The sequence below is a fragment of the Synchiropus splendidus genome, chromosome 1, assembly GCF_027744825.2.
Source record: "Synchiropus splendidus isolate RoL2022-P1 chromosome 1, RoL_Sspl_1.0, whole genome shotgun sequence".
Taxonomy (NCBI): domain Eukaryota; kingdom Metazoa; phylum Chordata; class Actinopteri; order Syngnathiformes; family Callionymidae; genus Synchiropus; species Synchiropus splendidus.
Window position 1 is genome coordinate 22,261,734 of NC_071334.1, and position 27,851 is coordinate 22,289,584.

At 40.9% G+C, this 27,851-nt stretch overlaps 1 protein-coding gene across 9 annotated transcripts in view; it reads right to left on the reverse strand.

The window, feature by feature from the left end:
- The window catches only part of ptprfa (protein tyrosine phosphatase receptor type Fa), a 115,086-nt gene that overhangs the window by 36,253 nt on the left and 50,982 nt on the right, over window positions 1-27,851 (reverse strand). For 4 of the 9 annotated variants that reach the window (XM_053887001.1, XM_053887027.1, XM_053886983.1 and 1 more), the window contains exons 4-7: window positions 20,349-20,494; window positions 18,952-19,093; window positions 8,457-8,645; window positions 4,351-4,461 (exon numbers count right to left, since the gene is read on the reverse strand). In XM_053887001.1, the coding sequence (XP_053742976.1) occupies window positions 4,351-4,461; window positions 8,457-8,645; window positions 18,952-19,093; window positions 20,349-20,494 (588 nt within the window). Of the gene's footprint in view, window positions 1-2,431; window positions 2,444-4,350; window positions 4,462-6,497; window positions 6,516-8,456; window positions 8,646-18,951; window positions 19,094-20,348; window positions 20,495-27,851 lie in introns of all 9 variants that reach the window. The other 5 variants (XM_053886959.1, XM_053886969.1, XM_053886992.1 and 2 more) reach the window with 2 other exon arrangements.

Below are 27,851 nucleotides of genomic sequence, written 5' to 3' on the forward strand. Positions count from 1 at the left end.
GGTGACAATAACATGCGGTCCAGCACTGAGAAAGCAAACATGATATCGTATTAGTTCAGTAAGAACCATTTAGTGGCCATGGACATGAGGGATGGTCACGATGCAATGACAACAAGTCAGTAGAAAGAGACCAATGCCCTTATTTACACCTTCATTGGGCGATGAGTGATGAGTCGCTGACAACAGTGCTGATAATGAATCGGTCATTTTAGTTGGGAGAAGACAATGCACAGTGGGAGAAACTAAGAGATGCAACACAGACAAATCAGATTCTCGTGCACGAATAGAAAAAAGAGAGCAAGAGGAGAGGTAGGCAGAGCTGTTGGTGGGATCTGATTTCATCAAGCAGCAGCAGCAGCAGCCAGTCACATGTGGGATGAGACATGCTTCAGCGCAGAACATTCAACAACATGCTCAAAATGCAGGTGAAGAGGTGCTGACACGTCCCAAAAGGGAGAAAGTAGCCTCTTGAACTTTGGATACTCTGGTAATAACTGGGGAGAGTCTGTGCCCAACATATTTACAGGAACCTCAACATGAAAAACTTGTTTACCAGGCTGGTCAGAAAACGGTCACACACTTAAGTAACCGGTAAAGAGTTTGGTAATCTCACAGATGTGATAACTCAGCACCCTCCAATGCCTGCCCTCAAAATCTGGATGAAAAATTAGGATAGGACATTTTTGCCTAGCTCCAACCGTGATCGAATAAGAGACACTTTTAAACGCTTTTAAAAGGTTAACAGGTGATCGAGAAGCCTGCCCAGGTTAGAAATAACGTCAGGACCTCCTGGTCTGTGTGAACATTGAGCCGACTGACCCTCGATGTGAGATGACATGGCAGTGATCAAGCACAGATTTGTGTGTTGGATAACACCTAAATTCATGCAATATGACACTGATGCGGCACCTGTCTTGGGCAGAATAATGGTGGACTGCAGTGAAATGACAGTGAATTATTTATTGCCATTTAATGTTTTTGATCAAGCTGCGAAAACACGCATCTACCATTGCTTCTCTCTCCTTGATTGTGGCGCCTGTTGTGGATCTCTTTCCTCAAACCTACACCTCCTCGACAACCTATGCTGTACTCATGGAACCCTGCCACCCAGGAAAGTTAGTCACAATGAAATGAAGAGGTATGTTGACAACAAAATGTATTTATTTATTGATCTGTTGGTAACTTAACCATTGCTCTTAATCCCAACTTTAACTTCTATAAAGGCCAGCTCCATTAGTCCAGGCTGTAAAAGACGTAACCTATAGTACCCATGTGGAGTCAGCATTTTCACAAGCAACACAGTTTTGTGGCATGGGAATATTCTAGATGCATAAGAAGAAATTGTAAAACTCTCTCTGACAGTGAATGCTTGATCAACACTCCACTCTTAATAATGTATTATGAAAGACAAAATGGTTGAATGGCGACGTGCATACAAACACTTCTCCCTGTCGTTCTCTGTCCGCAACAGAGACGAAGAGTTAGGATTCCAGAGTTGGCATGATGCCTTCAGCTACTGCCACTGAGCTAAATACAACAACTGCTGTTGAGTTCTGAACCCATTGTCCTTGATCACTGCTGAGTTGACCTTCAGAGGCAGCGAGGATCAGAGGAGATACTTGAATTGGATTCGTTGATGATTGCAGTGTGAGTCTGATGGTGATTAGGAGCAGAGAGCGGATGAGGGTGGAAACAAGCCGTGCTTTTGAAAGCGTTCATAAATGATAAGCATCGTCACATCAGAATATTCATTTTGTAAAGTGAGCACAAACTGTTTGACCATGATGAGCGCGTGAAGTGGAGCAAAAATTGTGAAGTGAATAAACTTATTCAACCACAGGAGTTTTGACACTAGTTGAGACGGAAAAAAAATCAAATATAAACATATATAGATGCAAATAAAATCAACGCATAACTTGAAAGTGGGTACTTAATTTGATATGATATACTTAGTTATATTATGGTGATCAGAATGTTGCAGCTTCATCACAATTCATTCCAAATTACATTGACATTTGAAATGATAGAATCCAATCTTCCAGTCAATTGAAGAATTATTAGGAAAGAACTTGATTTATGAGTAACAAAGCATAAATAACTCATATATTAGTTGACATATACTCGTATTTAGTCATTCCTAAAATAAATAAATTATAATGCAAAGCAGTGCATGGTCTACCAAATAAGGTGCTCACTGTACAAAAGTGGAAAAAAAGCAGACATCATATATCGACAAGCATAATGAGAGCAAGGCAGCATATTCTGAAAGAGCAGTGAGGGGGTACAGTCAGAGATCTCAGGGGCTGAGGAGTAGGGGTCCTGAGCAAGAGAGGCCGGGACGGGCCTGAGGCGCCTAGCGAGATGCCAGCGCAGCACGGCTCCAGTCAGCCAGGCCTTGAGTTTTAGGAGGATAAAGAGTGAAAGAACCAACCTTCCCGTTGATCTGAGTGGTGAGGTTTGGAATTTGATTTTGTTTTTGTTGATGACAGAGTGCATGATGATGAGGGGGTTTAAGAAAAAAGTGAAAAATCAAATCAACAGGGGGGAAATAATGAGTGGGGAGGAGGGAGACAAGGAGAAACAGAGAGAGTAAAACAGGCAAATATCTGCTTATCCAGTTGCTAACGATAACAGAGAGGACGCGCACGCACGCTCTCACGCAAACTCTGAAGAGGTGATGAAGGATGTCATGAAAACAAGCCAGACAATTCATTGACATGTGTGAAAAGGCACAGCAATGACTTGTGTGATTGAAAACAGGGCTTAGAATAGATCACAAACACACTTCATAAAGCAATGCGTTACTGATGACATAGTCCGTGAAGACGAAACCAACAAACACTGCACTCAATTATACTTCGCATAAATAAATATGAGGGCTGTCCATAATAAAATGGGCTCCATTAAAGGCTCCAGTGAGCTTCCTCTTCACAGAATTGGCCTGAACCCTGGCCTGAATGCGGCGTAATATAGTAGTACTACAGTCACTAAACTTGTGATTGGTTTTCTTTATGAAAATGTTGAAGTTAAATTTAGAAATTATTTAACATATTTAGTATTTCGTCCTATCTATGCCATGATTCCAGGAGCCAGTGAGAAGTTTTATTCGTGCCCTGACATATTCAGCTGAAGCCAGATTCTCTGCATTTAAACCACATCTGTCCCGTCTCTCAGCACAAAATGAAGCAGTTTTATGTTGCGCAGGCTTCATTATAAAGCTATATTGTATAAAGCTACACCCACAGTTAAGGGCTGCTTCCTTCAAATCGATACACGACCAGAGCAAAAGCTGCACTAGTCTTGCAGCAGCAGCAGCGCACTCTGAAAAAAGCACAGACATCATAGGAGCTCTGTTCTTGGAGGGATAAGCGCTGATGAGATGAACATATACAGTGTGTGTTGATGAGCGAGAGCGGAGTGGGTCGGTGAAATGACAGAGTAAGACATGGAAACAATACAGACAGACAAGGCAGCGGAAAGTTGGTTCTCAGAAGCTGGAGATGGACATGAAAACGTGCTACCTGAAGAGGTCAAAGGTTAGAGCAACACTGACTACAATTTTCAGAAGCAGCAGAACGTTCAATTCTACAGTTCGTGATCCAACTCTCACCATTGACTTTCTGGAAATGCTCAATACGTTGAAGTGGAAAATGGTGCCAGAGGCTGTTTGGATGTGATTACCAGAGGTTACTGGCAAATTACAAATACAAATATTTCAGCTTTTATCTACAGTATCGGTTTACGCTGTCTATTTCCAGTCTACTTCACCTTTGAAGGTGGGAGAACAGTTTAAGAGCGTGGTCTTTATTCATTTTAATTCACAGGAAAGGTAGATCTAAACAAGTCAGTGTATGTGCAGTATAAATGAAAGCACTAAGAAGGCCACAAGTTTACTGATTTTAAATCTGCAAATAATCCTAAAATATCTTATAAGCCTTGTGCTCATTGATTATGATACACTGCCTTTAAGTAGCTAACTAATTTTTTTTTTTGTTTTGGAGGTGCGCCAGAGGGCTGACTGAGTTGAATATGGCCCGGTCACAACAAATTTGTATTGTGCTATTTGAATGATCAAATCTTTTCAGTCAGCCAAAGGTTTCACCATTTTACAGCAGGACACCACATTAAAACACACAGCACCTCAGACACCTGCGCTGAGCTGGCTGTGCCAAATTTACTCCCTGACAACACCCTGACAAGTCAAAATATTCTCCCATGAGGAGCTAGCTCCAGTCGCTCAGGCTTGTCAGTCTACCAAGACTTGTCAACCGAGAAAGGCAGTGGTGGAGTGGACTGAAGAGATGACAGAAAATCCGAATAGCAGTGAGGTGGACCAGTTGGATTGCTTACCTCGCACATAAAGGTTAGCTGGTGCAGAGTAGCGGATCCCAGCGCTGTTGACAGCCACGCACTCATACTTGCCCTGGTCCGACTCTTCACTGTTCTCGATCTGCAAAGCTCCTGGGGAGTAAAGCCAAAATGTCACGGTCCTTGTCACAAGAATAGTTGTTTTTCAAACGCGCCCATCTGATTTAACCTCTGAACTGAGACATGATACAAATTCATCTAGATTTTTTTTTAAATTTTCATCAAGTTAATGTATTATTATTATTATTGTTATAATTTAATCTTTAGATGATCAGCCTCAACAGAAGCACAATTTTCTCAAGGAGGAATAAGTACTGTGATCACTTTATGTACTCATAAATGCCAAACTGATGAAGACAAATCATTTGTCTTGTTGTACCGGTATGGCAAAAATACATTTACCATTGAAGTCCAATATTGAAGTTCACATTCAATTTGCTACTTACCGGTAAATCTTTTTTCAAATCCAATGCACACACAAGTACAAACATCAGATGCGTGTATGTAGTTACACGGTGACTGTTACACACATGCTGTGTTATCCGAATGTATGGCCAAAATAATACGTAGATTCATAATCAAAAATGTTTCTCAGAATGCATCATGGAATGTTACGAGAATGTTATTAGAAACATATTAAAACGTGTGTGTGACCACATCCCCATGGAGCTGATGCAGACAGTGAGTCCAGAGATGGAGGAGAAAGAACCTTCATCTGGGATGTATGAAGAAAGGACATCTCGGCTCAAATGAATGTCCTTACTGCATAAGCGCTGAAGCACACACACTATCTTTTACTTCACACAAAACAACAGTTCTCTGAACTCAGTCTTGGAGAGACGAGAAAGAGACAAATTATTTCTAACTGCTGCAAGCGTGATGAGAGTGTCTCTATGTTACGTTTATACCTATTAAGAGAAAAGATTCCTTCTCCCGTGAGAAAGAAAAACTGGTGGAGGCCGTCGTACTGAACATTTCCGCTGATTAACCAGTGCAGCTGATGTTAGTGGAACTATGATGAAGACCATGAAGCTACCAGAACTTCCTCTGCTCTTAAGGGATTATTATTCCTCCAGGCTTGGATTTGAAACAATGCAGTCAAAGTCAAAAACATTTTTCTGACATTGGTTTCTAAGCCCAAGGTGGATACTTGATCAGCACAACTCAACATCCTTATTGAAGTAACCAAAGTTTAAATGTTCAGGTAGTACAACATGACAAGTTTGTCCCAAAAATTGATGCAACTCAACCAAAGACAAAGTGACAATATATGACAATCACATATGCTAAAAAACAATTCAATAAAAGAGAAAATACCACACAATATAATGAAAAGAAATACATGCTATATGTTGAAAAACTATAAATGATTTTATATATATAATAATATAATGTATTATTCAGGACCGGTTACAGAGTATTTTTAATCCACAGTTTAAAAAGAACACTGTGCAACATAAAATATACATTATGCTTTACCTAATTATGTTTTAATTAAGGAAGACATTAAAATGCAAGTAAAATGCATGTTTTAAATATTCATTCTGTTATCACAACGCTCCCATGGGCAGCTACACGCGGGGTGACGCAGGGCCGTGTGCGGTCCACGGGCCCAACACAGCTGTAGTTCCCGCTGGCTTTCATCACACAAAGTTGTGCACAAAGGTTGAGATCACAATTGGTTGTGTGGGATGATTCATTGAATAAACCCAAATGCAACATTCAGATTCCAAAATATCCAAAACGCCAATTTGGATCTCCATTGAGTAAAATTTCATGTCAGTTAAGGTGAATGCAGATTACACATGTAGCACTCAGATGAACAGTGAATCTCTATTTACTTCTGCTGAATGACAGCAGAATACAAAAGCCAGTGAATAATACACAGACTTACCAGTAAAAAACCTACAGGAAATACTGCAAACTTTTAGTTAGTCACAACTGGTTGCCTTCCATCACATGAGGGCTGCTCTAAAAAGTTCGGACTGAAGGCAGAGGAAGTGTTGGAGCGCAAGTGCATAAGACAGACAGCTGGGAATGTGGACACGTACGTGAGAGTTGGAAGTGGACAGAGGCAGTGGAGGAAGACAGGAGGATGGGGGGACATTGTCTTGACCCAGCATTCTTACCTCTGATTGGTGTACCACCTGGCGAGGTAATTTGAATGCAAATAAGATTAGAAATAAGCATTAGTTGAAAGGCAAGAGAGAGGTGCAGGAGAGCAAGGAAGAAAGGAAAAATCAGCAGAGATAAGAGTGGCACGTGCCATTAGATTATCGGGCCAAGCAGCGGTCAGAACTGATGTCACCGAAATTGTGATTTCTAGATTTGCAACCTGTCGACATCTGTAGTAGTATGTTAGTAGTTCTACATCTGAAGTCGCTCAGTTGTCCATCTGCTATTTATCACAATCTATCAGTTTGACACATCTGAATATTAACTCCACGCTGCACCTGCTAGACTATCAGACTTTCGGCTCACCACCAATCCATCTGGCTGCTCCTTCTTTAAACATGTCTGCTGCTCCAGCAAACCAGATCCAAACGGATTCAGTGCTGCTTCCCTGATGCAACACAAAGAAACCTGCTTTTGTGACCTAGAAAGACTGACGGCGTTTTAAATTGGGAGATTTGTGATGTTGCATTGCGAGCCCTCTCTGATTATCATAGTCATGATGTTTTAGGGCGAGGTGTCAGATAGAAACCACTACTCAACCACAACTCACCAAATATATAACTGGGTTACAAAAATGTATCAATATAAAAGAAAGATACTTTTGAATTGGTCGACAGCAGCTTTAATATGGATAATCGTGGAAAACCACAATTTTTTGGTTTAAAATACTGTTTTTGTAAAATTAGTATTGCATAATTTTGCATGATTTTCATATTATTACATTTATAATCACATTTCTTGTGTAAAAGTGTTGCTGGGTTTTGCGGTTTCATTCACACATGATGTTCTAATTCTCTGAGAGATGAAAACCCAGATATTCAGAATTCAGATTTAGAATTAGCACATAAAGCACGCAATGCTTGTCATCTAGACGTAACATAAAGCAGAATTCCACAAATATATGAAAATAATCCTTTATCTTATCTTGTTAAATAATCCTTTATCTTATCTAGCAATAAGGAGGATATTGTTGGGCACCTCAGGCCAATCTGAATATCGAACCAAACCACTCTGACAGGTAGAGACAGGTAACAGAAGAGGAAGGGACCCTGGAAGCTGTGTGAGCCCCTAAAGGACATGGTGAGGGGTCATCAGCAGCTTCCTGAGGGCGGGTGCACCTGCCGTTGCTGCACAAACGGCACAGCATTCCGGCAGAATTCTGGCATCAATGTGAAAAATAATAAGAGTTATTATGTTTTCACAATGTTTGATTGGCCGGGGGTTTGTTAATAGACACGGAAGTCGGAATGATCACCCAGCAGTTTTGTAACTTGTCTTTATGTTGGGCAACTCAAGTACTGCACAGCAGTCCTGTTCAGAGCATGTAGACCCCACACACACATGATTCTGAAAATGACATGCGCTGAACTGCATTAAAGGAACTGAATTGAACCTTACTGGAGCTATCAAAGGACCATAAACCAAAGAACCTTTTCTAATATGGCATCCAGATAAGCACAGCCTCATGATGGAAAACTGTAGCTCCTGCCCTGCCTGAGCTGTGTATGTCCAGAGTTGCTAATGGTCATACATACACAGAGACGCTCCACTCCGACCCTCATACTCATAACGCCAAGTCACGGCTAGCATGTAGGAACAACTTTTCTTGCTAATAAAAGAGTTCCTAAATATTTGTTTGAAGTTTAAAGAAGTTTTGGGCTGAGCAAGATGCAGTAAAAGGAAACACCATTCTTCTCACGAGTATTTCAGACATCTGCTGTAAGCCAATAGAGCTCACCGTAGTCTTAAACACTCACCATATTGACCAGGCAATTGTTTTTTTAAACCTCAGACACAGCAGAATGTAAAAGTATTTGAAACAAACGCCAGACAGGTAATGAGAGTTCCCACAAGCGGTCTCTCTGTCCTGTGTTCACGCAGTCAAGTGAAGTAACCCAAGGTCAAGACAGTACCTGAACGGAGCTGCTTTATACGACCGTTGCTGCTGTTGATGTCCACAGGAAGGAAATCTTTGAACCAGAAGATCTCTGGGTCTGGATTGCCACTGGCAGCACACAACATGGTCGCAGTGCGAGTCCTCTCTACAACTTTCAGCTGGGGCCCCATGTCGATGGTGGGGAACCCATGAGGGATCTGGTCCTCTGGGAAAAAGAGAGAAACATGACTGAGGGTGTTTAATGACAAATATTCACAAGTTCGCATGTGTAAATGTTGCCACAATATATAGAACTCATTCATTTTATTCCTTAAGTAACATGGAATATTTAATTCATGTGGATTTTTTATCAAAACTGGTGATAACACTCAAACTGTTCAGTCCTCATTCTATTTCAAAAGCACTATTTTGAAATGAAACATCATGAAGAAGATGCATCCTGAAAGAACATGCTTGATGTGTCCAACAAAGACAAGGAAAGAAAAGTAGCGACAACAGACTGAATTTTTTAAAGGCTGTACACTTGCATGGAGTAGAAACAATGTGTCAGATATTATTAGTGGAAGGTCATAAAGTCACATTGAAAAAAAAAGAAGTTGCAATATCCTCACAGTTATTCACTTATTTCTATTAACAGATACAACAATGTAGGTTTAAGTTTTATTCCTATTGTCTGCAAAAGAATGTTCCTCAGAGAAAAAATGGCAGCAGCTCAATAGTGGGGTTCTAGAACCACACGTAACTATTCTCTTAACAGACCAGTGCAAGTGAAAAGATTCACTGCTCATTTATCCAGAAACCAGATAGCATCTGTCTTTCCTCGCATGACACGGTGATTGTCTAACAACCACAGAGAGGCGAGACCAAGACATGCTTGGTGTCAAAGGAACAAAGCGGCCTACGCACGCACTCCTCCCAGGACACCGGATATTCCTGAGTGTACCTGAGAGAGTACGAGAGAGTCTTGGAAAATAATCTGGGGATTCACCACCAATGTGAGACACTTCATTAGGGAAAGACTAAAGTATATATTTTACCAGTATTTCACTATGCAGGTTAGTGAGGCAAAAGCACAGACTACTGGAAGGAAGACGGGTCACCAAGTGCATGGTGGAAATCAGCAGTACTGGGACAGATAAACATCCAAAAACCTGTTGGTGTTTTATTTTTTCTGTATTAGGGTTCTGTTTGTCTGTTCGAAAACTGAACGACCAAAAAGGATTTCAATACAATTTTAAAAACTAGTTGGGCCATAAACGAAGTGATTTGAGGTTAGGGTTAGGGTGAGCTATAAGGAAGGCATGTCAGATCACATGACTAGCTCATTTGAGCTTACTGTACTCAGAATATTTAACAGAGCATAGATGTCTAAAATATTTGTAGGGCAATTAAATGTTTTTTTTTTTTCCTAAATAATAATAATAATAATAATATGGATGAACACACAAGCATTGGTTGCTTTCCAGACCAACACAAAGTGGTGGAGATGAATTGAGAATAAAAAATTCAATGTACAAAGAAAAAACTGAAAAATTAACAGAAAGATAGATTGCAATATGCCGTACTGTTTGCTAAAGCAATAGTAAAGAAAAACAAACTGTGTTGGTCATGTTGAGAGCCAGAAATAGCCTGCTGCCTGATCATATAGAGAGAGAGGGAACTTCTACCAACCACCTGTAGAAACCACTCTTGAGACAAATGTAACAATAGTTGCAGTGAAAATGTGGAACTCATTGACAAAGGAAATGAAAAGCTACATGAAATAAATTTATGAGATGAAAACTTCCAGATTACACTCAGGGAAAAAGACTTAAAAAGATCAGATGCAATTGACTGACAGTGACACACTACACAGAACAGAGGACATGACACAGTCACATGCACTGCACGCAGCAACACAACCTCTGTTTGGGAAAATAGGGGAAAGTGGAAATAAGTGGCAGTAATGATACAAACCTTTTCTCAAACAGATCATTTTCAATTTTTCTAAAATGTAAGATGAAATGTTGCCTACATTATATGTAATGTACATCGCAGGCAATTCAATATGCAAAGAATGTAGGTCACATAAATGTCAAAGGTAATTCATGTCAACAGTTTAGAGGAGATGAACATGCATTCATTCATGATTCATTTATTCAAGAGCAGCCATTAACGGAAGAGTCAAAGGTATATATTTTTTTGATATTATTCTTCAGAATATTTGGGTATATCCTGTTCTCTCGACATCATCTCAGGCAACAAAGGCGCTGTTTCTAAATTCGATCCAGCACCTTGATCAATAAATGATACTCAAGAGGGATTCATCTTTTCCTAGCATGGAAAGATCCAGTAATGAGCGTCGAGACTGCGCCACAATGGTAGTGATTTTTGTCATTTATGTGTCAAAAAAAGCCCTTTGTACTACCAAACAATGGCGGCCCGCTTCAGCGCGTCAGGGAAAAATATCAGGTGCTTACTGCGCAAAGCATGATAGGCATGGGAAATTAAGCTTCCCACGGGGCCACATGAGAACTTGGGATTCTAGTCGGGGGTGAGGTGGTGAAATTCTAAATATGAGCTAAAATTAGTTGATAACACAAGCAACATCGTCGTGGGAATGCAGCGCTCAAATGCCTCACACAGTCCTGTGATGCATCGGCAGCTAAACTCCTCACAGATGCTCTCACAGCAGGACTGAAAACATTAATTACAGAGACGGCGCATGACTGCAGACAATGCTCTTGCAGATGACTTAAGTGTGGCATTCTCAAAGTCCTCCAAGGTTGATGCAGATTTGGAGTCACACTGTGGGTGTTGTTGCCTTCCCCAGCACTGCAGAGTAGATTAGTCAGGACTAGTGTTTGAACTGGGAGGAGAGTGTCAGGCCTGGAACCTGAAGATAACAGTCAGATGAGTTAAGTCCCAAATCTTCCAAAGCACAAACACCTGGAAGTTCTGTTGGTGTACGGCAACATTTATGCTAAATGAAGCATTTATCAAATCAGACTGTTCATTTTGCACTGAGGTGAAATGCACTTTCTTAAACACATGCTTGAACCATCCACATTCCGAGGCTTTCAAACTCCCCCTCTCCCGTCTCTGTTCTGACTGAGGGCATCATTGCATTGGTCTCAACTAGCAGTTCTTGTACTCTCTACTAGGAGACAAAAAAAAAAAATACTGGACCGTATTCTCCTCTACTCTAGGCAGGAACTCATCACACAAGTAGCTGACATGTGACAGAACAGAGCTTCATCCCTGGTACGTCTCGTTCAGAAGTAAAACCAATCCATATATGCTGTAATTCACTGGTAATGAGATGACACCACCCGCCGTGTGATGCATATAGTTACATAACTTTAATGCAGATAGTTGTACTCCAACAGCTTCACTCAAATAGAAGTTCCGACTGTCTCCCACTGACAGCGTCAGGGGGAGTTTGGGCTGAGTCTGCTCAAACCAACCAGCATAAGCTGAGCTCCAATGTGCAGCTGTAATCCATTAACGCGCTGACATAGCTTACTTGTATTAATGTACAGGAGAAACGAAGCATGCATGTTTCATACTTCACCAACCCTGACCAACCAAGGCCATTTTTGGTGTGGATTTTGTACAGTCCTCCACAGTCTCCAATTCTGAGCTGGTAGTCAAGGAGAATCCAGTGGCTCTTCACATTAAAAACAAGTCAAGAGAGGAGAATCGTTGGACTGACAAGTGAGAATTTTCACTACACCAGCAAGGTGAAGTGGAAAAATCAAGTATGAAAAAATGTCAGATATGTGCCTGCCCTCTTGGCGTTGGATTAATTATCGCAGGGAAACCTGCTTAACTCACAAATGTTCCAATTTTAGTGACAGAGATTTACTGGATTAATGCCGACTCTCTCCGAGTGTGAGTGGTCTGAGTGAGGGTGAGTCTGAGAAAAAACACTTCATGGTTACGACATCATGTCTCATTACAGGCACTTCTTTTTTTAGCTTGGCATGATGGGATCAACACCAACCCTCTCCAGCCAGCTTGAGATGGGAGAGTGATCTATGAAGCAGGTTGGGGGGTCCTTTACCCAGAGATATGGGGGTGTCATTTTCATGCAGTGCTTTTGTTTGTTGATTCCTTGCGGCTGTTTGTGAGTTTCTTTCCGGTTTGATGACGCCCTTGGCTCTCTGTCATTGTTCGTGCATTTTTTTTTGTTTATTAATGTGTCATTTATTATTGTTGTTCAAGCCTGTCAGCAACTCGCTCACCAGCACACACACTTTGGCTCCATTCTACACGGTTTCTGACAGCCATGCAGGTATCTGAGAGCAAATGGAGTAGTTAAATGGAACGGACGGGATAAATAATCTAGGGCAGAGGTGGGCAAACTCTTCCTCCACAGGCTGCAGTGGGTGCAGGTTTTTGTTCCAACCAATTCCAGCCATTAGGAGTGTAATCTAGGGAATCAGGAATTGGAAATTTAAGGCCAAAGCCGAATGAGGGCCGAAGGCTAAAGATTTTTACTATACTTTAAAAATGCTTCATAAATAGTTGAGGACATATTTACATAAACATTTGTCAAAGAAAGTTAATGTTTAGATGACTGAATATTTTTGATTATTATTTTTAATGTTTCTGACTTTGCTTTTCAAATAATAATAATTTAACATAATAACGTATAACAACATTACACTATTTCCCATTATAAAATAGGCTGACAATGCTAGATAGTTTGGTTGACCAATGATTGCAAACTCTCTCTCAAACACTTAAAAGAAGTGAACACTGTACACAGACTTGGAGCAGGTATAGCACTAAAGTGCCGCCATGATGGAAATCAGAACCGGCTGGAACTGACACCAAGGTCAGCAAATAAATTATCAAATAAAGAGGAAACATGTCAGACATGGGTCAGAAAGTCTAAAATCATTTCAACTTCTGTTGAACCGCTCCGGTTATTTATCAATTCACACTGTTACCGTGAACTTATTTACAAATGTCGTTTTGCACTGAAGTGAAATACAATTTCTTAAACACACACTTGAATCATCCTCAGTCTCTGACAGCTTTCAAACTCCCCCGCTCCCGTCTCTGTTCTGACTGAGGGAATCACTGCATTGGGTCTAACCTTCTAGAAGATTTGAAATATAGAAATATAAAGAGCATCATGGAGCTTCCTCAACCACCCCATAAATGATCAAATAAAGAGGAAATGTGTGAGACATGGGTCAGAAAGTCAAAATAATTTCGACTTCTGTTGAACTGCTCCGGTTTGGTCCCTAGCCCACCGGGCAGCGAGATGCGGAGTCATGGCTATCACCACTGATAGTGGAGGATTTTTTCTCTGTGCTTTGAGAATGGAGGACTGGGTTGCCAGAATTTCGACTGACACTTCAAGTGTTGCATGTTTCAGAAGAAACCTTATTGGTTAAGTTGTGTGTGCTTGGTGGAAGAAAAACCTGCACCATCCTGGAACTCTGAGGACCGGTTTGCCCACCACTGGTCTGGGGAAATGGTGCGTTGCTGTTTGTTGGGCAGGGCATTTTTGACACCTGTACGAGGCATGACAACAGACTATCTTAAGTCTTTTCATGGAAACATTGCCTGAATACTTCTCGAATCTCATCATTCCATCATCATATGATGCATATGTTGGCTTCCTTGTGCAGCTCAAGCTAGTATGGAGAAAACCAGCTCCAGCAGACGCCCACTAACTGCTGAGCTGGTTGTGATGATGAAGTTTGGCATACCTTTAAGTGAAGTCCTTTTTCAGAGACAACCAGCTCAGCTTTGTTCCCAGTTTTAACTCCTAGTGTGTTTTGCAGCAATATCAATGATAGCAAAGTACAATTCCCGAACTGTACTAATCACTGAAACTCTGTAGGTTTCAAACACACTCATGTGCCAAAAAGAGAAATGTGTGTTCTCCCTTCAGCGAGGGTGAGAGTGTATTCTGGCGGATAGTTGATCCTGCGTGGGTGATGGATGAGAATAATTATGTGGAACGTCCACAAGTATGGTGTGTTCAGTGGAGAGGAGGCCTCGGTTTTCTGGAAGGGGGAGGCAATAGGAGGGTTATGCGTTGTTCATGTGATACAATAAGTGCAGAGCAGATCCATTCGTTCTTGGGCTTCTCTCAATTCCATCATCCTGCCAAACACAGCTGCTCTTATCTCAAATCCATTCTCAAAAAATACATACATTTATATTCCATATTCTATGTCTGAAACTGGTCTTCAAAGGGCCGCAGTGGGTGTAGGTTGTTTTTGTTCCAACCAGATAATTGTCAGTCTGTTGTTGTTTGTTTCCGCTGATTGGTTAAATTGTGTGGTTGGAACAAAAACATGCACCTATTGTGGCCCCTTTGTGGATCAGTTTGAGACTACTGCTGTATAGATACCAGTGGGACCACAATCACAGTTGGCGCTCCTGCTTGAAGTCACAACAGAAAAGAAAAACAGTTTCAGAATTGCACAGATTTTGACTGCAGTGAGAGAGACAGTGTTTCTAGTTATAATATATTACATATATACATCGCTAAAATTCTGGATAATATAATGAATGAGTTTTCTAAGGATTGGGGTATTAAGTGTATTTTTTTGTTGATTTACTGGAGCTGGTTGACAGCAAAAGGGTCGTGCACTTCCAAACCTGTGTCAACAATGTTGACAGCTTAGGTTTATGGCTAAACAAACACACGGTCGTCAAGTTCATGCAGTGAAGTCACCACAATTACTGAACTTCTGAACTTGCAGCAAAAATACATCCAGACCTGACAGCAGAAGAAACAAGCTGCACCTCGCTCAAAGGTAAAAAAGAGGTGTGGAATGCAGGCGGCAGGTCTCTCCCTGCCAGCCATTCTGGGATTCTCCCGCTCTCCTCGCTTCCCAAACACATAATTATGCTGGGTGGACTTTATACAAGGTATCTTGGTACGGTTCGTACCAGGAACATCAGACAAATTCTTCTCTGAGAGGTCGACTGCCCTGACATTTACCATGCACGAAAATATTTGAAGAAGATATGATCAAGCGATATCTGTTACAGAAACAACTTGAATTGAATCTAAACACAGAAGGTTGGTCAACTGAAGAACAGGAATGGCTGTAAAGCATTTCAAGCAAAAGGAGGGAATGAACTTCAAGGATTAAGGAATGAACTGTTTTCACCACCACCAGGCAAACAGGACAACGAGGGAGTGCTTGATGCCTTCAGGAAAGAGTTGAAGAGCAGAGCCTGCTAAAGGGTTAAATCTATCAGCACACAGATAAGTGAAAAACTAACATCCTCCATTCACATCATCCATTTGCCCCTGAGGAGCAATTTCCTCACAAAGGAAGTCATTTGTGGTGACAAATAGGTATATGTTTTGTTAATAGAGACTATTAATCCATGCGTGGATGACATATGATTATGTATCATACTTTAAGGAGACTTACAGTACATCTGCTGAATAGCTAGGTTTGACTGCTGACGTCAACCATATGGTATTGTTCAATTCAATTGGTTGTCTTGATATCCCTTAGAGGGAAATGGGAGACAATGATATCAGCAGAAAACTCTTTTTGTTTTCAGTTGGACTACTGGAGAGTCGCAGAGTAGGACCCATGCTGCCACATCCAAACACAGCGATGCACACTTGCAGGGAGCTAAAGCTTCCTGGCATCATCACAATGTTCAATATGAATTTGATGCACTTTGATAGTCACATGCCTGGGTTTCCACCGGGACTTTTTGAAACTGCAGCGGATTGGGAAAAAAACATACAGAATGCAGCAAATCAAGAAGCGATACAGAAATATTGAAGCAGATGGGAAATTTTTGACATTTACTGAGCTGGTGACAATAAAAATGCTAGTTTTTAATCATGAGAAGTAGACTTTTCTCCAATCTGCAGCCGTCCTCCATGGTCTGGCCAGAATGAGTGAGCTTCGCGAGCAATGGACTTCAGCCATTATGAGGTTTCCACCGGGATTTTTCAGCAAAAACATGCTGAAAACCATCATAGTCATGTCCACCTCCATGATGAGTTATGTGTTATTTGTTTGTTCAGATGTTTTAATTTCATTTAAATACGTTTGCTCACATGCAAGTCCCTCTTAAAAAAGAGATAATTTTTGTGAAGCCATCTTATTACAATGCAGATATGCCAGATATCAGTTGCTTACCATTTGTAGACCTCTAACATGGAAATAATTTATTGACCAATTCATTTAATCACAGCATTATTTAATGGAATTTCTAAAAATAAACTATTTTAATCACAAAGGTCACCTGATTCACTCATCTTCTGCCCTGGTAACCATCACACAAACATCCCTACAGTCAACCGCTGTATGCCTTTTTGGATTGTGGCAGGACAGCCACACAAGCACTGAGGGAACATAGGAACTCCTCACAGAAATGCCAGGACAATGTGGCAGTAATGTTTACCACTGTGCGTCCTGGTCGCCTCATGTTATATTGTAATCTGATGAGTTTACAAATCCAGCAGGAAGGAGTGTCCCTTCACCTCTGCAGCCAGGGCATGAGAGGATTTTGGGTGGGATCCGAGACCGTCGCATCTCACTTTTCACAATTTATTGTCCTCTCGTGAACATGTGGCAGGGCAGACAATTTATGTAATCCCATCTGAAAGATGATCGTCTGCATCCAGACAGGACAACAAAAGTTTGGGGCAGGGGAAGGTTTTAAAACATCATCAGACTTGGAGGTAGCCAGTTGAAGAGGAGGGGACTTCACAGCAGGGTGAACCACAGAAACCTGAGCATGACAGTCTTTGAAATGAAAAGAAAAAAAAAGACTAAATGGAGATGGATTTGAGCGAATTTGACAGGAACAGTCATAGCGTTCACTTGTACAATAATTTCGCAACAATTTATTCATGGGTTTTTAGGGACCCTGCAAACGTTGTCTCTAAAGTAATCACCTAGTTTTCCACCTGTAGTCATTAGGAACCAAACAAGGTGGGGAGACCGGTACAACAAAAGGGACAGAGGCAGGAGAGCCTCGCAGCCACGAAACTCTGGGGCTGAAATGTGACACCACTTCAAACATTTGCATGAATTTTCTTAATTGGGGGATTAGTAACACATAAGCAAACTGAGTTGATACAGCAAGGACATTTGAAAGTTGTTTTAACCCTTCAGATCCATCAAACTCCTGTGACAGAGCCTCATGACTGAAAACAAAGCTTTAAGAAAAATCCTAGTGCGTGATTAGATATCATCAGATCTATAACTCTGAAGAGCAATGTAAGGCATTTATCAGGAAATGAAAAGGTATAATTCATTCCATCTAGTTGGCACAACACGACTGTGACCGCACACACACAAACACACTGAGCCGAAGGTTACAGAGCGTGTAAGAATGTCTCTCAGTGCCACAGCAAATGGCTATTGGGTCACGTTCTACTCGGGTAGCAGGTGTTTTGCACCAACAATTCCCCCAAAACACTCAATGAGTCCTGGCGCCAGGGTCAGGTCGAGGGCCCCTCACCCAGCTGGGCTCCGTGCGCTGTTGTAACTAAGGTCACCTCACAGCTTTGAGCATTCTTCGCGCTACACTTTTAAAGACAAAACCATCCAGCTTACGCAAAACTCACTCATATCAATATGTCTGATTTGAGACAGTAATACAGCAAATACTGAGGTGCCTGATCAAGGAAGAGGAAGACAAAAAAAAAAAAAAAAAGGGCAATTAAATAAACTTCACCTTCCAATCACGTAGAGACCAAATCAGCATTTATGTATTTACTTTCCTTAAAAGAATCAGTCGAACAAAGTCTGCAGTTTGCAATGCTGAAACATTACACACTAGTTTTGGCATATGAACAACAAAGCTTTTAGTGTATCTGTTAAGTGTGTCTCTGAAATAAGAAGACATTATCAAGTGAGAGCTGGGTGACCTGTCTCATAGTCATCAAACATCATTATTTGGTGTAAATTCATTGGATGTACAGTGATGATGTTGTTTGTTTCTTTAAATGCATCTTTATCATCCAGTGGTCTTCGTTCACAAGGGCGCGAGCCGAACCTTTGACACATCCTGATCACACGTGCAAATGTGAAGGATGAAGCCTACACAAATGCGTGTGTGATGGTGCGAGGTTGATCCAGAGAGTGACACAACTTTAGAAGGGCGTGTTGACGCAAAGAGGCTCTTCTGAAAACGAGATGAGCTAATGTGTGGAGTTTGCATCAGTAGCTTGACAGCAGCTGTTATTCTAGACCATTTTATCAAATGACATCATGAAACAATGACCTTCACCTCTAACATGGAGTGCATTGAAGTGTGAAGCGTGGCAATAGGGACCAGCACCTCTCTGTATGAGGGCATGTCTGTCAGCAGGAAATTGGTGAGCTGTCAACTCCAAGTCATAATTGGTTCTTAGCAAAAAGTCAAACAGTTCAGGTTTCTCAGATAGTCCTCTCTGGTGAGGGTACAATGGGTGCAATGAAGTGTGGGCCATGACAAAGAACCAAAGTAGTGCCAGACGGGTGCAGGTGAGGTCACATGGGAGGAGGAAGAGACGGCACAGCTACAGGTCTTACCTTCTAAGACGGTGAGCTTGGCACTGGTGTTGATCTCCCCCAAGCTGTTGGTTGCAGTGCACTCATAGATGGCTTCATCGCGGTGGGTCCTCAGAGGCTGAATACGCAGCACAGAACCTGAACCGTCATCAAACTCAATCACCTGGGACAAGAAACAACAATACTTGATTCTCAATCCTAAGCCTATAAATGGTCACCAATATAAAGCAGGCAGACTGAAGTCAGGCTAACTTTCTTTACACGGTTGTTAGCTCCAACACCTCCTAAGAGGAATGACAGGTGTGTGTATTTAATGGTCCCGCACTGAAGGCAGAAATGAGCCTGAGTGAATAATAGGTATGCGAAAAGGAATGTGAGGAAGGGGTTAGGACTTGGAGGTCAGAACTCAGAGTCTTTCACTTCCGACTTGCCGTGGTGTGAGCGACCCAGAAAGCCAGAGGCCAGGGAGCACATTACTGCTATAATGAAGAACCCAGTCTGTCCTGATAAGAGGTTGAGTCAGTGCTCACACAGGGAGGCCGTCACACCAACATTCCTGCTGCTCACAATGACATGAGCAGAAAGCAGCAACTAACAAGCTGTCAGAGAGTCATACAAAAGTCAACAAAAGATGAGCTTTACGTATATTCTCACGCCATGACATGACATGACAGGGAATTATAATTGTTTCCAAAAATCACTTAATGGTCTAGTTTATGATCCACTTCCTTGCTTTTCTTCTTTTCTTGTGCAAAGCATAAGCATTTGGAATTCCCACCTGTTGCTCCATTTTAAACGAAAATAAAAAATGGTTGAATCCTCTGAATTATTGAGTCATAAAGAAGCTGTCGACTTCTGTTCAGCTCACCAAATAGATGACAGAAATCATACAGTAGAAGTCAATAATTTAGATGTCACTGTAAATTCCTTCACTTTTACTTTCACTTAACGGGCTCGTAAGAGTCATCCTGTCATTTGGGGATCACAGCACACCTTGTATTTCTTTATTTTGTCTGAACAGCATCTAATCCTATATTGGCTCCAAAGCAGGGGTGGGCAATTGCATTTTCTTAGCAGCCACATAGCATTAGATGAGATAGTTTTTATCAGTCACACAGTGGGGAAATTCAACAATACATCTTGTGACTGTTGTGAACCTCAAAACCAAAAAAACAAAAGTACATATATGTATTTACACACTTGTTTAATGGACCTCAGCTTTCACAGATATACTGGACACAGACTCATACGTGTGGGAATATCGACAAAGGAAAGTTTCCCTGTGCATCAGGGACGACACCTAACCTTGCCAACTCGAGCAGACAAAGAATTAATGGGCAGCAAAGGTGTGAGACAGGAAGGAACGGCACACTGAAACACACGAGGCGGGAGGCTTGACGACAGCTCCCAGATGGTACCTCAAAGCGCTGAGAGCTGACTTTCTTCCCCTTTTTCATCCAGGTGATGCGAGGTTTGGGCTCACCCACCGCCTGGCACACAAATGACGCCACTCCACCTGAAATCCCCGTCTGGTCGTCGGGGGACTTGATGAAGCTTGGCACGCCTGAGGAATGGAGAGCAGAGAGAGACGAGGAAGAGCAATATGAGATGAAGGGTCATGGCAGAGACAGAGCCTTGGGCATGCTGGAGGGATTTCAAACATATTCTTCTCTGCAAGTCTCACTGAAACAATATGCCGCTTCAAATAAATCCGCCAGGGTCTGGACCCACACCACAGTGTGCTAGTGACCACAAAGTCAACTTAGAAAAATGAGAATACAATGGAAACCAAAAACATGGACCTATAAATCAATCTAAAAATTTACCGTGACTAAAAAATTAAAAGCTTGTGAAATGCAAATTTTAGGGCATTTGTAAGAGTTGTAAGAGTTATTTTGTTTTTAACCCAACAAATAAACACACACCCCTAATTCAGAACCTCTCCGACTCTGCAAATAATAACAAGCCAATAGTGAATTATTTCAATTTCACCTCTTCCATCAACATGTATTTCCATTGACATTAACATTACTGAGGGTGTACTTTACCATAGGTAGCATTTTTTAATGATGTGTGCAATGCTTGTTGGTTGTCATGTAATTTTTAGTGACGTTTAGACGCCAGTACATGTGCTCTCCTTGAGTTGATGTTGTGTCTTTCATGTCCTGATCTTTGAAGTCTCTATTTTAGGGTAGTCTTGAAGTTTCTGTGTCAGAGACATGCTTTTGAAAACCCTCACATTATTTATGTTTAGAATTTCTTCCGTCAGCAAGTCTAGCTTATGGTTGGTAGAAGTTCCCTCTTCTTCTCTGCTACTCCTCATCATGAGTTAGTTCCAACAGTGTCTGTAGATGATTTGGGAGGAGACCATTTCTTAACATGACCAGGAGTCTCAGTTTGTTTGTGTGAGCTTTGTATTCTAGCTTACATACTATTCTGGATGCCCTTTTCTGTCGTAGAAGCAGTGGTATTGCATTACTTTGGTAAGTGATACTGCACACCTGTACTCTGTAGACTAGAGCCATACAGGTAGTATATCAGAGGTCCGTCATTCTGTTGCTTGTTATGTGCGCTTCATGATTGAAAAAGACATGTTTTGTTTTTCATCATTTGTCAGGAGTTTGCTTGTCTCTGACCAATTTTTAATTTCCACCATTTCCTCTTCAGTCCTTTCAGTCTCTTTCTGCAGATGAAAAGAAAATAAGGTTGTGTGAAACGTACAACTGTTAATAAAAAAAAGATTATAGACAAAATACAAACACTATCACAGTCGTCAGCTGTGACTGAAGTCTAGCCCGAGGACCACTTGTGTCCTTGATCAAAGAGTCATATGACTAGTAACCCTTTTTATTTATTCATTAATTCATTTATTATACATAATTGTTGTTATAGTAGTTCATTATTTATGACAGTCCAGTCAATGCCGACAAGAAATTGGGATTTATTTGAAAGAAAAAGGGTTATTAACAAAGTAATGCATCACAATGGCTCTTTTTGACAAGATCCTGTGAGAAAGAAATAGCTTTTACAGTAGATGCAGACTGTAACTCTCCTACTTCACCCAAAAAGAGAACAAACCATGAAAAAAAATCTGAAGAGATTTTCTGACACCCTAGTGATTTCTGTCACGTTGCTCAGGAGAGCAAGAGAAGAGTTTTCGTGTTAACAGCCTCACTCTTAAAGTTTTCTAAAAGTTCTGCCATCAGACAGCCCCCCTCCTCCTCCTCCTCTCCTATACTGCTGTCCTTAAATAGTCTTCTGTTCTGCACTTCTCCTCCAATAAGAAGTCCCGTCAACGCCGAGGCTTTGAAGTCGTGAGGTAACAGAAGACCCAGCCTCCTCACAGGATGCTGAGTGGGATCTGCTCGTGCTTAACCCTTTCTCGTGAGCAGCAGATGCAGAACTGCTCAGAATGATTCTCTTGTTATTGTCTGACTAGTTTCCAGTACATCAGGTGTGATCAGCGACGTGGCGGGAAACTGGGAACTGAGACTCCAGAACTCCATCAAAAGATGTACCTTATTCCACGAGCTATGTGAAAATTGTTATTAAAATATGTTCACAATTTTTTTCAAACTACTAGATGACCAACAGATAAATGTGTTCAAAAATAGATCCTCATTGGTGGCAGTAAAAAATAGAGAAAAACTATACAGAGACTAAGCTATACAGAAGAGAATTATAAAAGGGTGACCACAAAATATTATTATTTTTTAAATATAGCCACTCAAACAGATGATAACATATGGTTCATATGACACAATGATACAGACAACGACATCTGTCTAATCCTCTCCAGGCAGCCAGTTTTGTTGCGATTATAGACAGATGATCTGAATGACACCCCAACTTTCAGTTTGTTGAGTAGCTGATCTGAGCATTAGTGGATTATCTGAGAAAGGTACAGTAGAGAGTGAGAGATGGGGGCACAAGGATTTCAAAGATTTAAAAGGTCACAGAGAAGTTACTTGAGCACAGAAATGGCTCATTTTGTCGACACTTGTTTCATTTTAGAGCCATACCATCATGACCTCGAACAGGCCAGGCTCGAATGCTCTGATATTTTAGGTTAACTTAAATATGGGAACATGTTGCTCAACCACTTCCTCATGGAATTGTTGATGTGTTTAAGAAAGCAATGTGTACAGACCCATGAAACTTCCCTTGAGGGAAGGAAACAATATTCATCTCAAAGCTATTCTAATATAGGCTCATGCGACAGGGGAACTGCCCATGCTCATGAGTCTTAATAGAACATTTCATGCGGTGCCCAGGCCAGCAGGTGGCGCTCATAACAATACTACCTGTTAGTGGTCAGAATGATCTTGCTCACGTGTGTTGTTTCCGTTTATGCTAGTAATCAGCAGTCGTAATCCTGAAGGACTAATTGTGAACATTAGCTCATCGATGGGTGGTTTCGCAGCGATAAACATTCCAATCACAAGATCCCCCCAATTTGTACCAGACGCAACATGAGCAATTCAAAACACAACAGTGTAATAATCCTGCTGCTTAATCTGCATCTGGGTGATCCTCACTTTGCCAATGTTTTTATTGCTTCGTTCAAATTTAATTGCCTCAAATGGGACTCTAATATGCAGAAATTGCTTCACCAGTGCATTAAAAGAAACATGAATCTCAACTCCTCAGCCACGACAATCATTTTTTTGTTAGATATTTAAGAAATTTGGAAAATGTTTGCCCATTTTCCACAGTCAGAACAATGCTCAGGAAACCTTAACTCATAAACTTTTCTTCCAACCAAACACTGACTTAGTGGATGAAGACAACTAGAGCAGTGTTCTTCAACTTGTGCGCCGCGGCGCATCAGCGGCCATGAGAGTCTGTCAATTGTACTGTGAGAAATTATCCAGTTTTACCTCATTTGTCCGGGCCATATGATGACATTAAATCATGAACATTTGGAACGCGTTGACCTACCAACATGAGACATTCTTTCTCCATACAGTACTATACATCTATGCTGATGCATCAACACGTCCACCAGTCGCAGTAGTGCTACACATGGAGCTCAGTGCACCAGGCACAGTCACAGCAAGACGCCAGTCAAATGCGCAATTTCGAGTTATTTTGAAACATGATGTGCCACTTACTTTACACACAACTTCTCGACTGAAGTTGGAGCAAAGTGTGCTTCATGGTTTAAAAGCTGGCTAAAAAAATACAAAATGCAAAGACATAAAGAATCAGTGTTGTTATGAAGCTGGGGGAAAAACATTCAAGATTTGTGTGGAAATTCCCCAGACCAGAACAAAAGCAAGGCTGTGATCAAATTGAAGCAGTTATTTAATAAACAAAAAACTAAATCATGATATACTATATATATCATCATATAGTCCACCCTTTCTGGAGACATTTTCAAACAATTCAATTTGTTCCTGCAAATAACATGCTACAATTTTTCACAAATTAAAAGTGATTTTCTGCACCGGACGTGGGCCAATGGACTGACATTGTTCAACATTTGTCAATGATGGAGAAACTCACATTTAAGTTGAAAATCAAAGAAGAACTATTTGACCGGAACTGGGAAAAATGGTTGAATTACAAAAAACAAACAAGTATTGTATTGTGAAATAATATAAGTATCCCTCACAGACACCATTTTATTTTATTTTATTTTATTTTATTTATTTTTTTCTCTTCCACATGGTTTTGAATTTCCTTTCATTTTCCTTTTTTTTTCCCCCCCATATCATTACATGTATACAATTAAGTTTTCTATGATGTACTGAAGTGAAATGAATAATGCTGTAACTGTATTCTATATGTGCATCAACAATAAAAAAAATATCAAGTTAAAAAAAGTGATTTTCTACAGGAGTTTGCCAAGGTTCCTTTGGTGGTGTGTATCGGGATTTATCAACGCACCAGGTGTGCTGTGGATAAAAAAGGGTGAAGAACACTGCACTAGAGAAGTGGGATCAAAGAAAAGGTCAAATGAAACCATGTTTTTGTTTTTAAAGTTAGATCAATTCTACCAGGACATTCAATTACACAGTAACCAGTCTTCAACATCTCACCTCTGCTACCTAATAACTGCTGGATAAATTACAGAGGAGAAAGTCTCTTCATGGGTGGTTCAGCTCCAAAACAGCTCATTGTTAAACAGGCGCCACTGTCTTTCAACACTCGCAGCAGCAACTGCTTATGGAACTCTTTTTATTACAGACCAATTTCCCTCTTTTTTATTGCATATTATTATGCAGACTAGTTATATTTCACAGCATAATGAGGCAAGTACATGCCACAACATGCGCAACAAATGTCTGGAGGGCAACAGTGAATACGATTTTGAGTATATGTAACAACAATGTTCATGCATTAGTCATGGGTTTCAGTAAACAGGCTCATTCTTGTTAAAAACCAAACCCTCAATTATTCTTAATTATTGTCATTCCGGGATTGTTCTAGAATATTTGAGCCCCTCTCTCTTTCACCACTGCTTGCCCAAGCAAGCATGGACAAATTTCTATTCTCAATGTACCATTTCATTAACACATGGAGATTGGGAACACAACAGAAAAGGTGTTTTTAGACAAAATGGAGAATCTGACCATTTTCATGCAGTTAACATTGAGCCATCTTTCAGCCACTTTGGAGATTTCAGGAATAAATATGGGTCCATGGAAGTGGAAAATTCAGATTCAAATAATTTTATCGTTTTTTTTTTTTTTTAACTCAGCCCAAAGAGAACAAGCCTCCTCTGAGTCCCAAAGAGCTGATCCTCACCAGGGCCAGTTAACGTTTGACAGCCAATCCATTCAGTGCCAGCGGCAGGTCTCAGTGATGAAGCCAAAAAAGATAACATCTTCTGCAAAACGCTGTGATCTAGAGGCTAGCCCGAATGAAAATCCTCCCTGACCAATAAAGAAATTGTTTCCACGAAAGAATGTGAACACTGGCAGAACCACCGATTCCCATTGTCTTTCTGCTGATGCTTCCAACTCACTCATATAATCAAAGCACAATGTATTCTTGGTTCACACATTTGCTTCCAAGTGATCCTCCATCCTTTGCCTCGTCTCGGCCGGCGTCCAGGCAGTGTGTGAGGTGAAATGCAGTCGTGACTCAGCAGCCACTCACAATGACAAGAGAGGACAGTTTCACACATGATGTCTTGGCTGCTCAGGGACTCATTAGTTTGTGAGTCTGTAAAGGAGCAGCCATGCACATCAACTTCTGATCAGTCAAAGTGACACATAAACAACCCTCTCCTTAGGACACAGGGCTTTTGAAAACCAAGGAAGGCCAGATGAGTGGAAATACACTGAGCACTTTCTTTGAGATTGTTGTTCAGAACAGAGCTTTGATGCAACGCGTGAATACTTTTGACAGCCTCTGGAAGAAGACCACTTTAATTTTGCAAATAAAAACGTTCCAATTCACTGCCATTTTCTTACATAGGTATACGAATGGTTGAGCTGAAAACTCCCATTAACTGTTTTAAATGATCCAATGGACTGACTTCACATATTGTAAATACTCGGCTCGGCATCAGCTGACGTCATACGCAGTAGGCGTTTCATGTGCTCGGCATCCTAAATGAACAGTGACTCCAATTGGCTTCTCTGTGACCCATGTCAGCGCCAAGGGCTCACCGCCGGGACAGCATCACTTTCTTGCTAAATTTTACGTTTCCCCTTTTATGTTTCACCTAATTCTAATGTATGAGGACACTTCCTTTCTAAATTCTGGGTGAACCCAAGTTAATAAGCTGTGCTCTGTGATTGAGTGAGATTTCAGCAGGAATGCATAATGAGGCCTGAGTGAGCTTCAAAGATGTGATGAATGTAAAGTACTTTCTCTGACAGAGAGGGTTGTATGTGAAGAGAACAGACAGATTAGACTGTTTAGGAGGAAAGAAGACACGTTTATTTGAGCTATTAGTTGTTATATCCCTGAAGAAACCAAGGCTGGATATATAACACAGTCTCTTAGACTGACACATAGTTGCTTTAGAGGGGAACTTTTGAATGAAATGGCCATAAAAACAAGATGTCTGGTGCTTAATATTCCAACCATCTTAACTGAAACTACAGCACTGAAAAATGATTCTATAAGCAGGAAAGTTATTCTAAAAACTCTGGGCACTGACGGTTTCCTCTTGCACTTGCATCATCTTCACCAAGGAATTTATGATTTCATTTGTTGTTGATTTGTTTGTTTGTAAAAAGCATAGCTCAAAAAGTTTGGAAGACATTTCATGTAATCTTCAGAACTGGACTGAATTGCGGCACTGTGATTCTCTATGTTTTTAGAGTTTGGGGACAAGATGTGTACCCCATGGTGCCTGCACGACGCCAAACGGTGCAGGGTTATTATTTATTTTACATTTTAAGGGACATTTAACACATTAGTTTTAACTAATAATCATTAACAATTGGTTATTTAGAGCATGTTCGGAGCCTACAATAAAATGTCACCTTTAAAATACAAGTCATTATATTTTGGAAAACACACACATCACGCTCTACTTGTAGGACATTGGGAAAAGTGCCCCTGATGCCAATCATGGTTCATCATGAAATGGTCACATGGCATCGCAAATTCATGCAATCAACCCATTAGGTAGAGCAACTACCTCCCAGGTGAGACAGTGTTTTTGTCGGAAGTTTCAAAACTTGGTTAAGAGTCATGCTTTGGATGGTAAGGTTGAGGGAGAGAGGCCCGGGAAAACATCATGGCAATGAAAGGTCCCCACAAGAATAGAGAAACAAATGTGTGTTTATTTTGAACGATGACTTACTTTAGTTTCTCATTGTTATTTGAATGTGAGCACTGCAAGAATTTGATCCATTTACAGTATACTTTCGATTGACTTACAACAGGAGCTATTGTGAATCCAAACGCACAGGCACATGTGTTTTGAGTAAGAATTCATTCGTACGACTTAACTT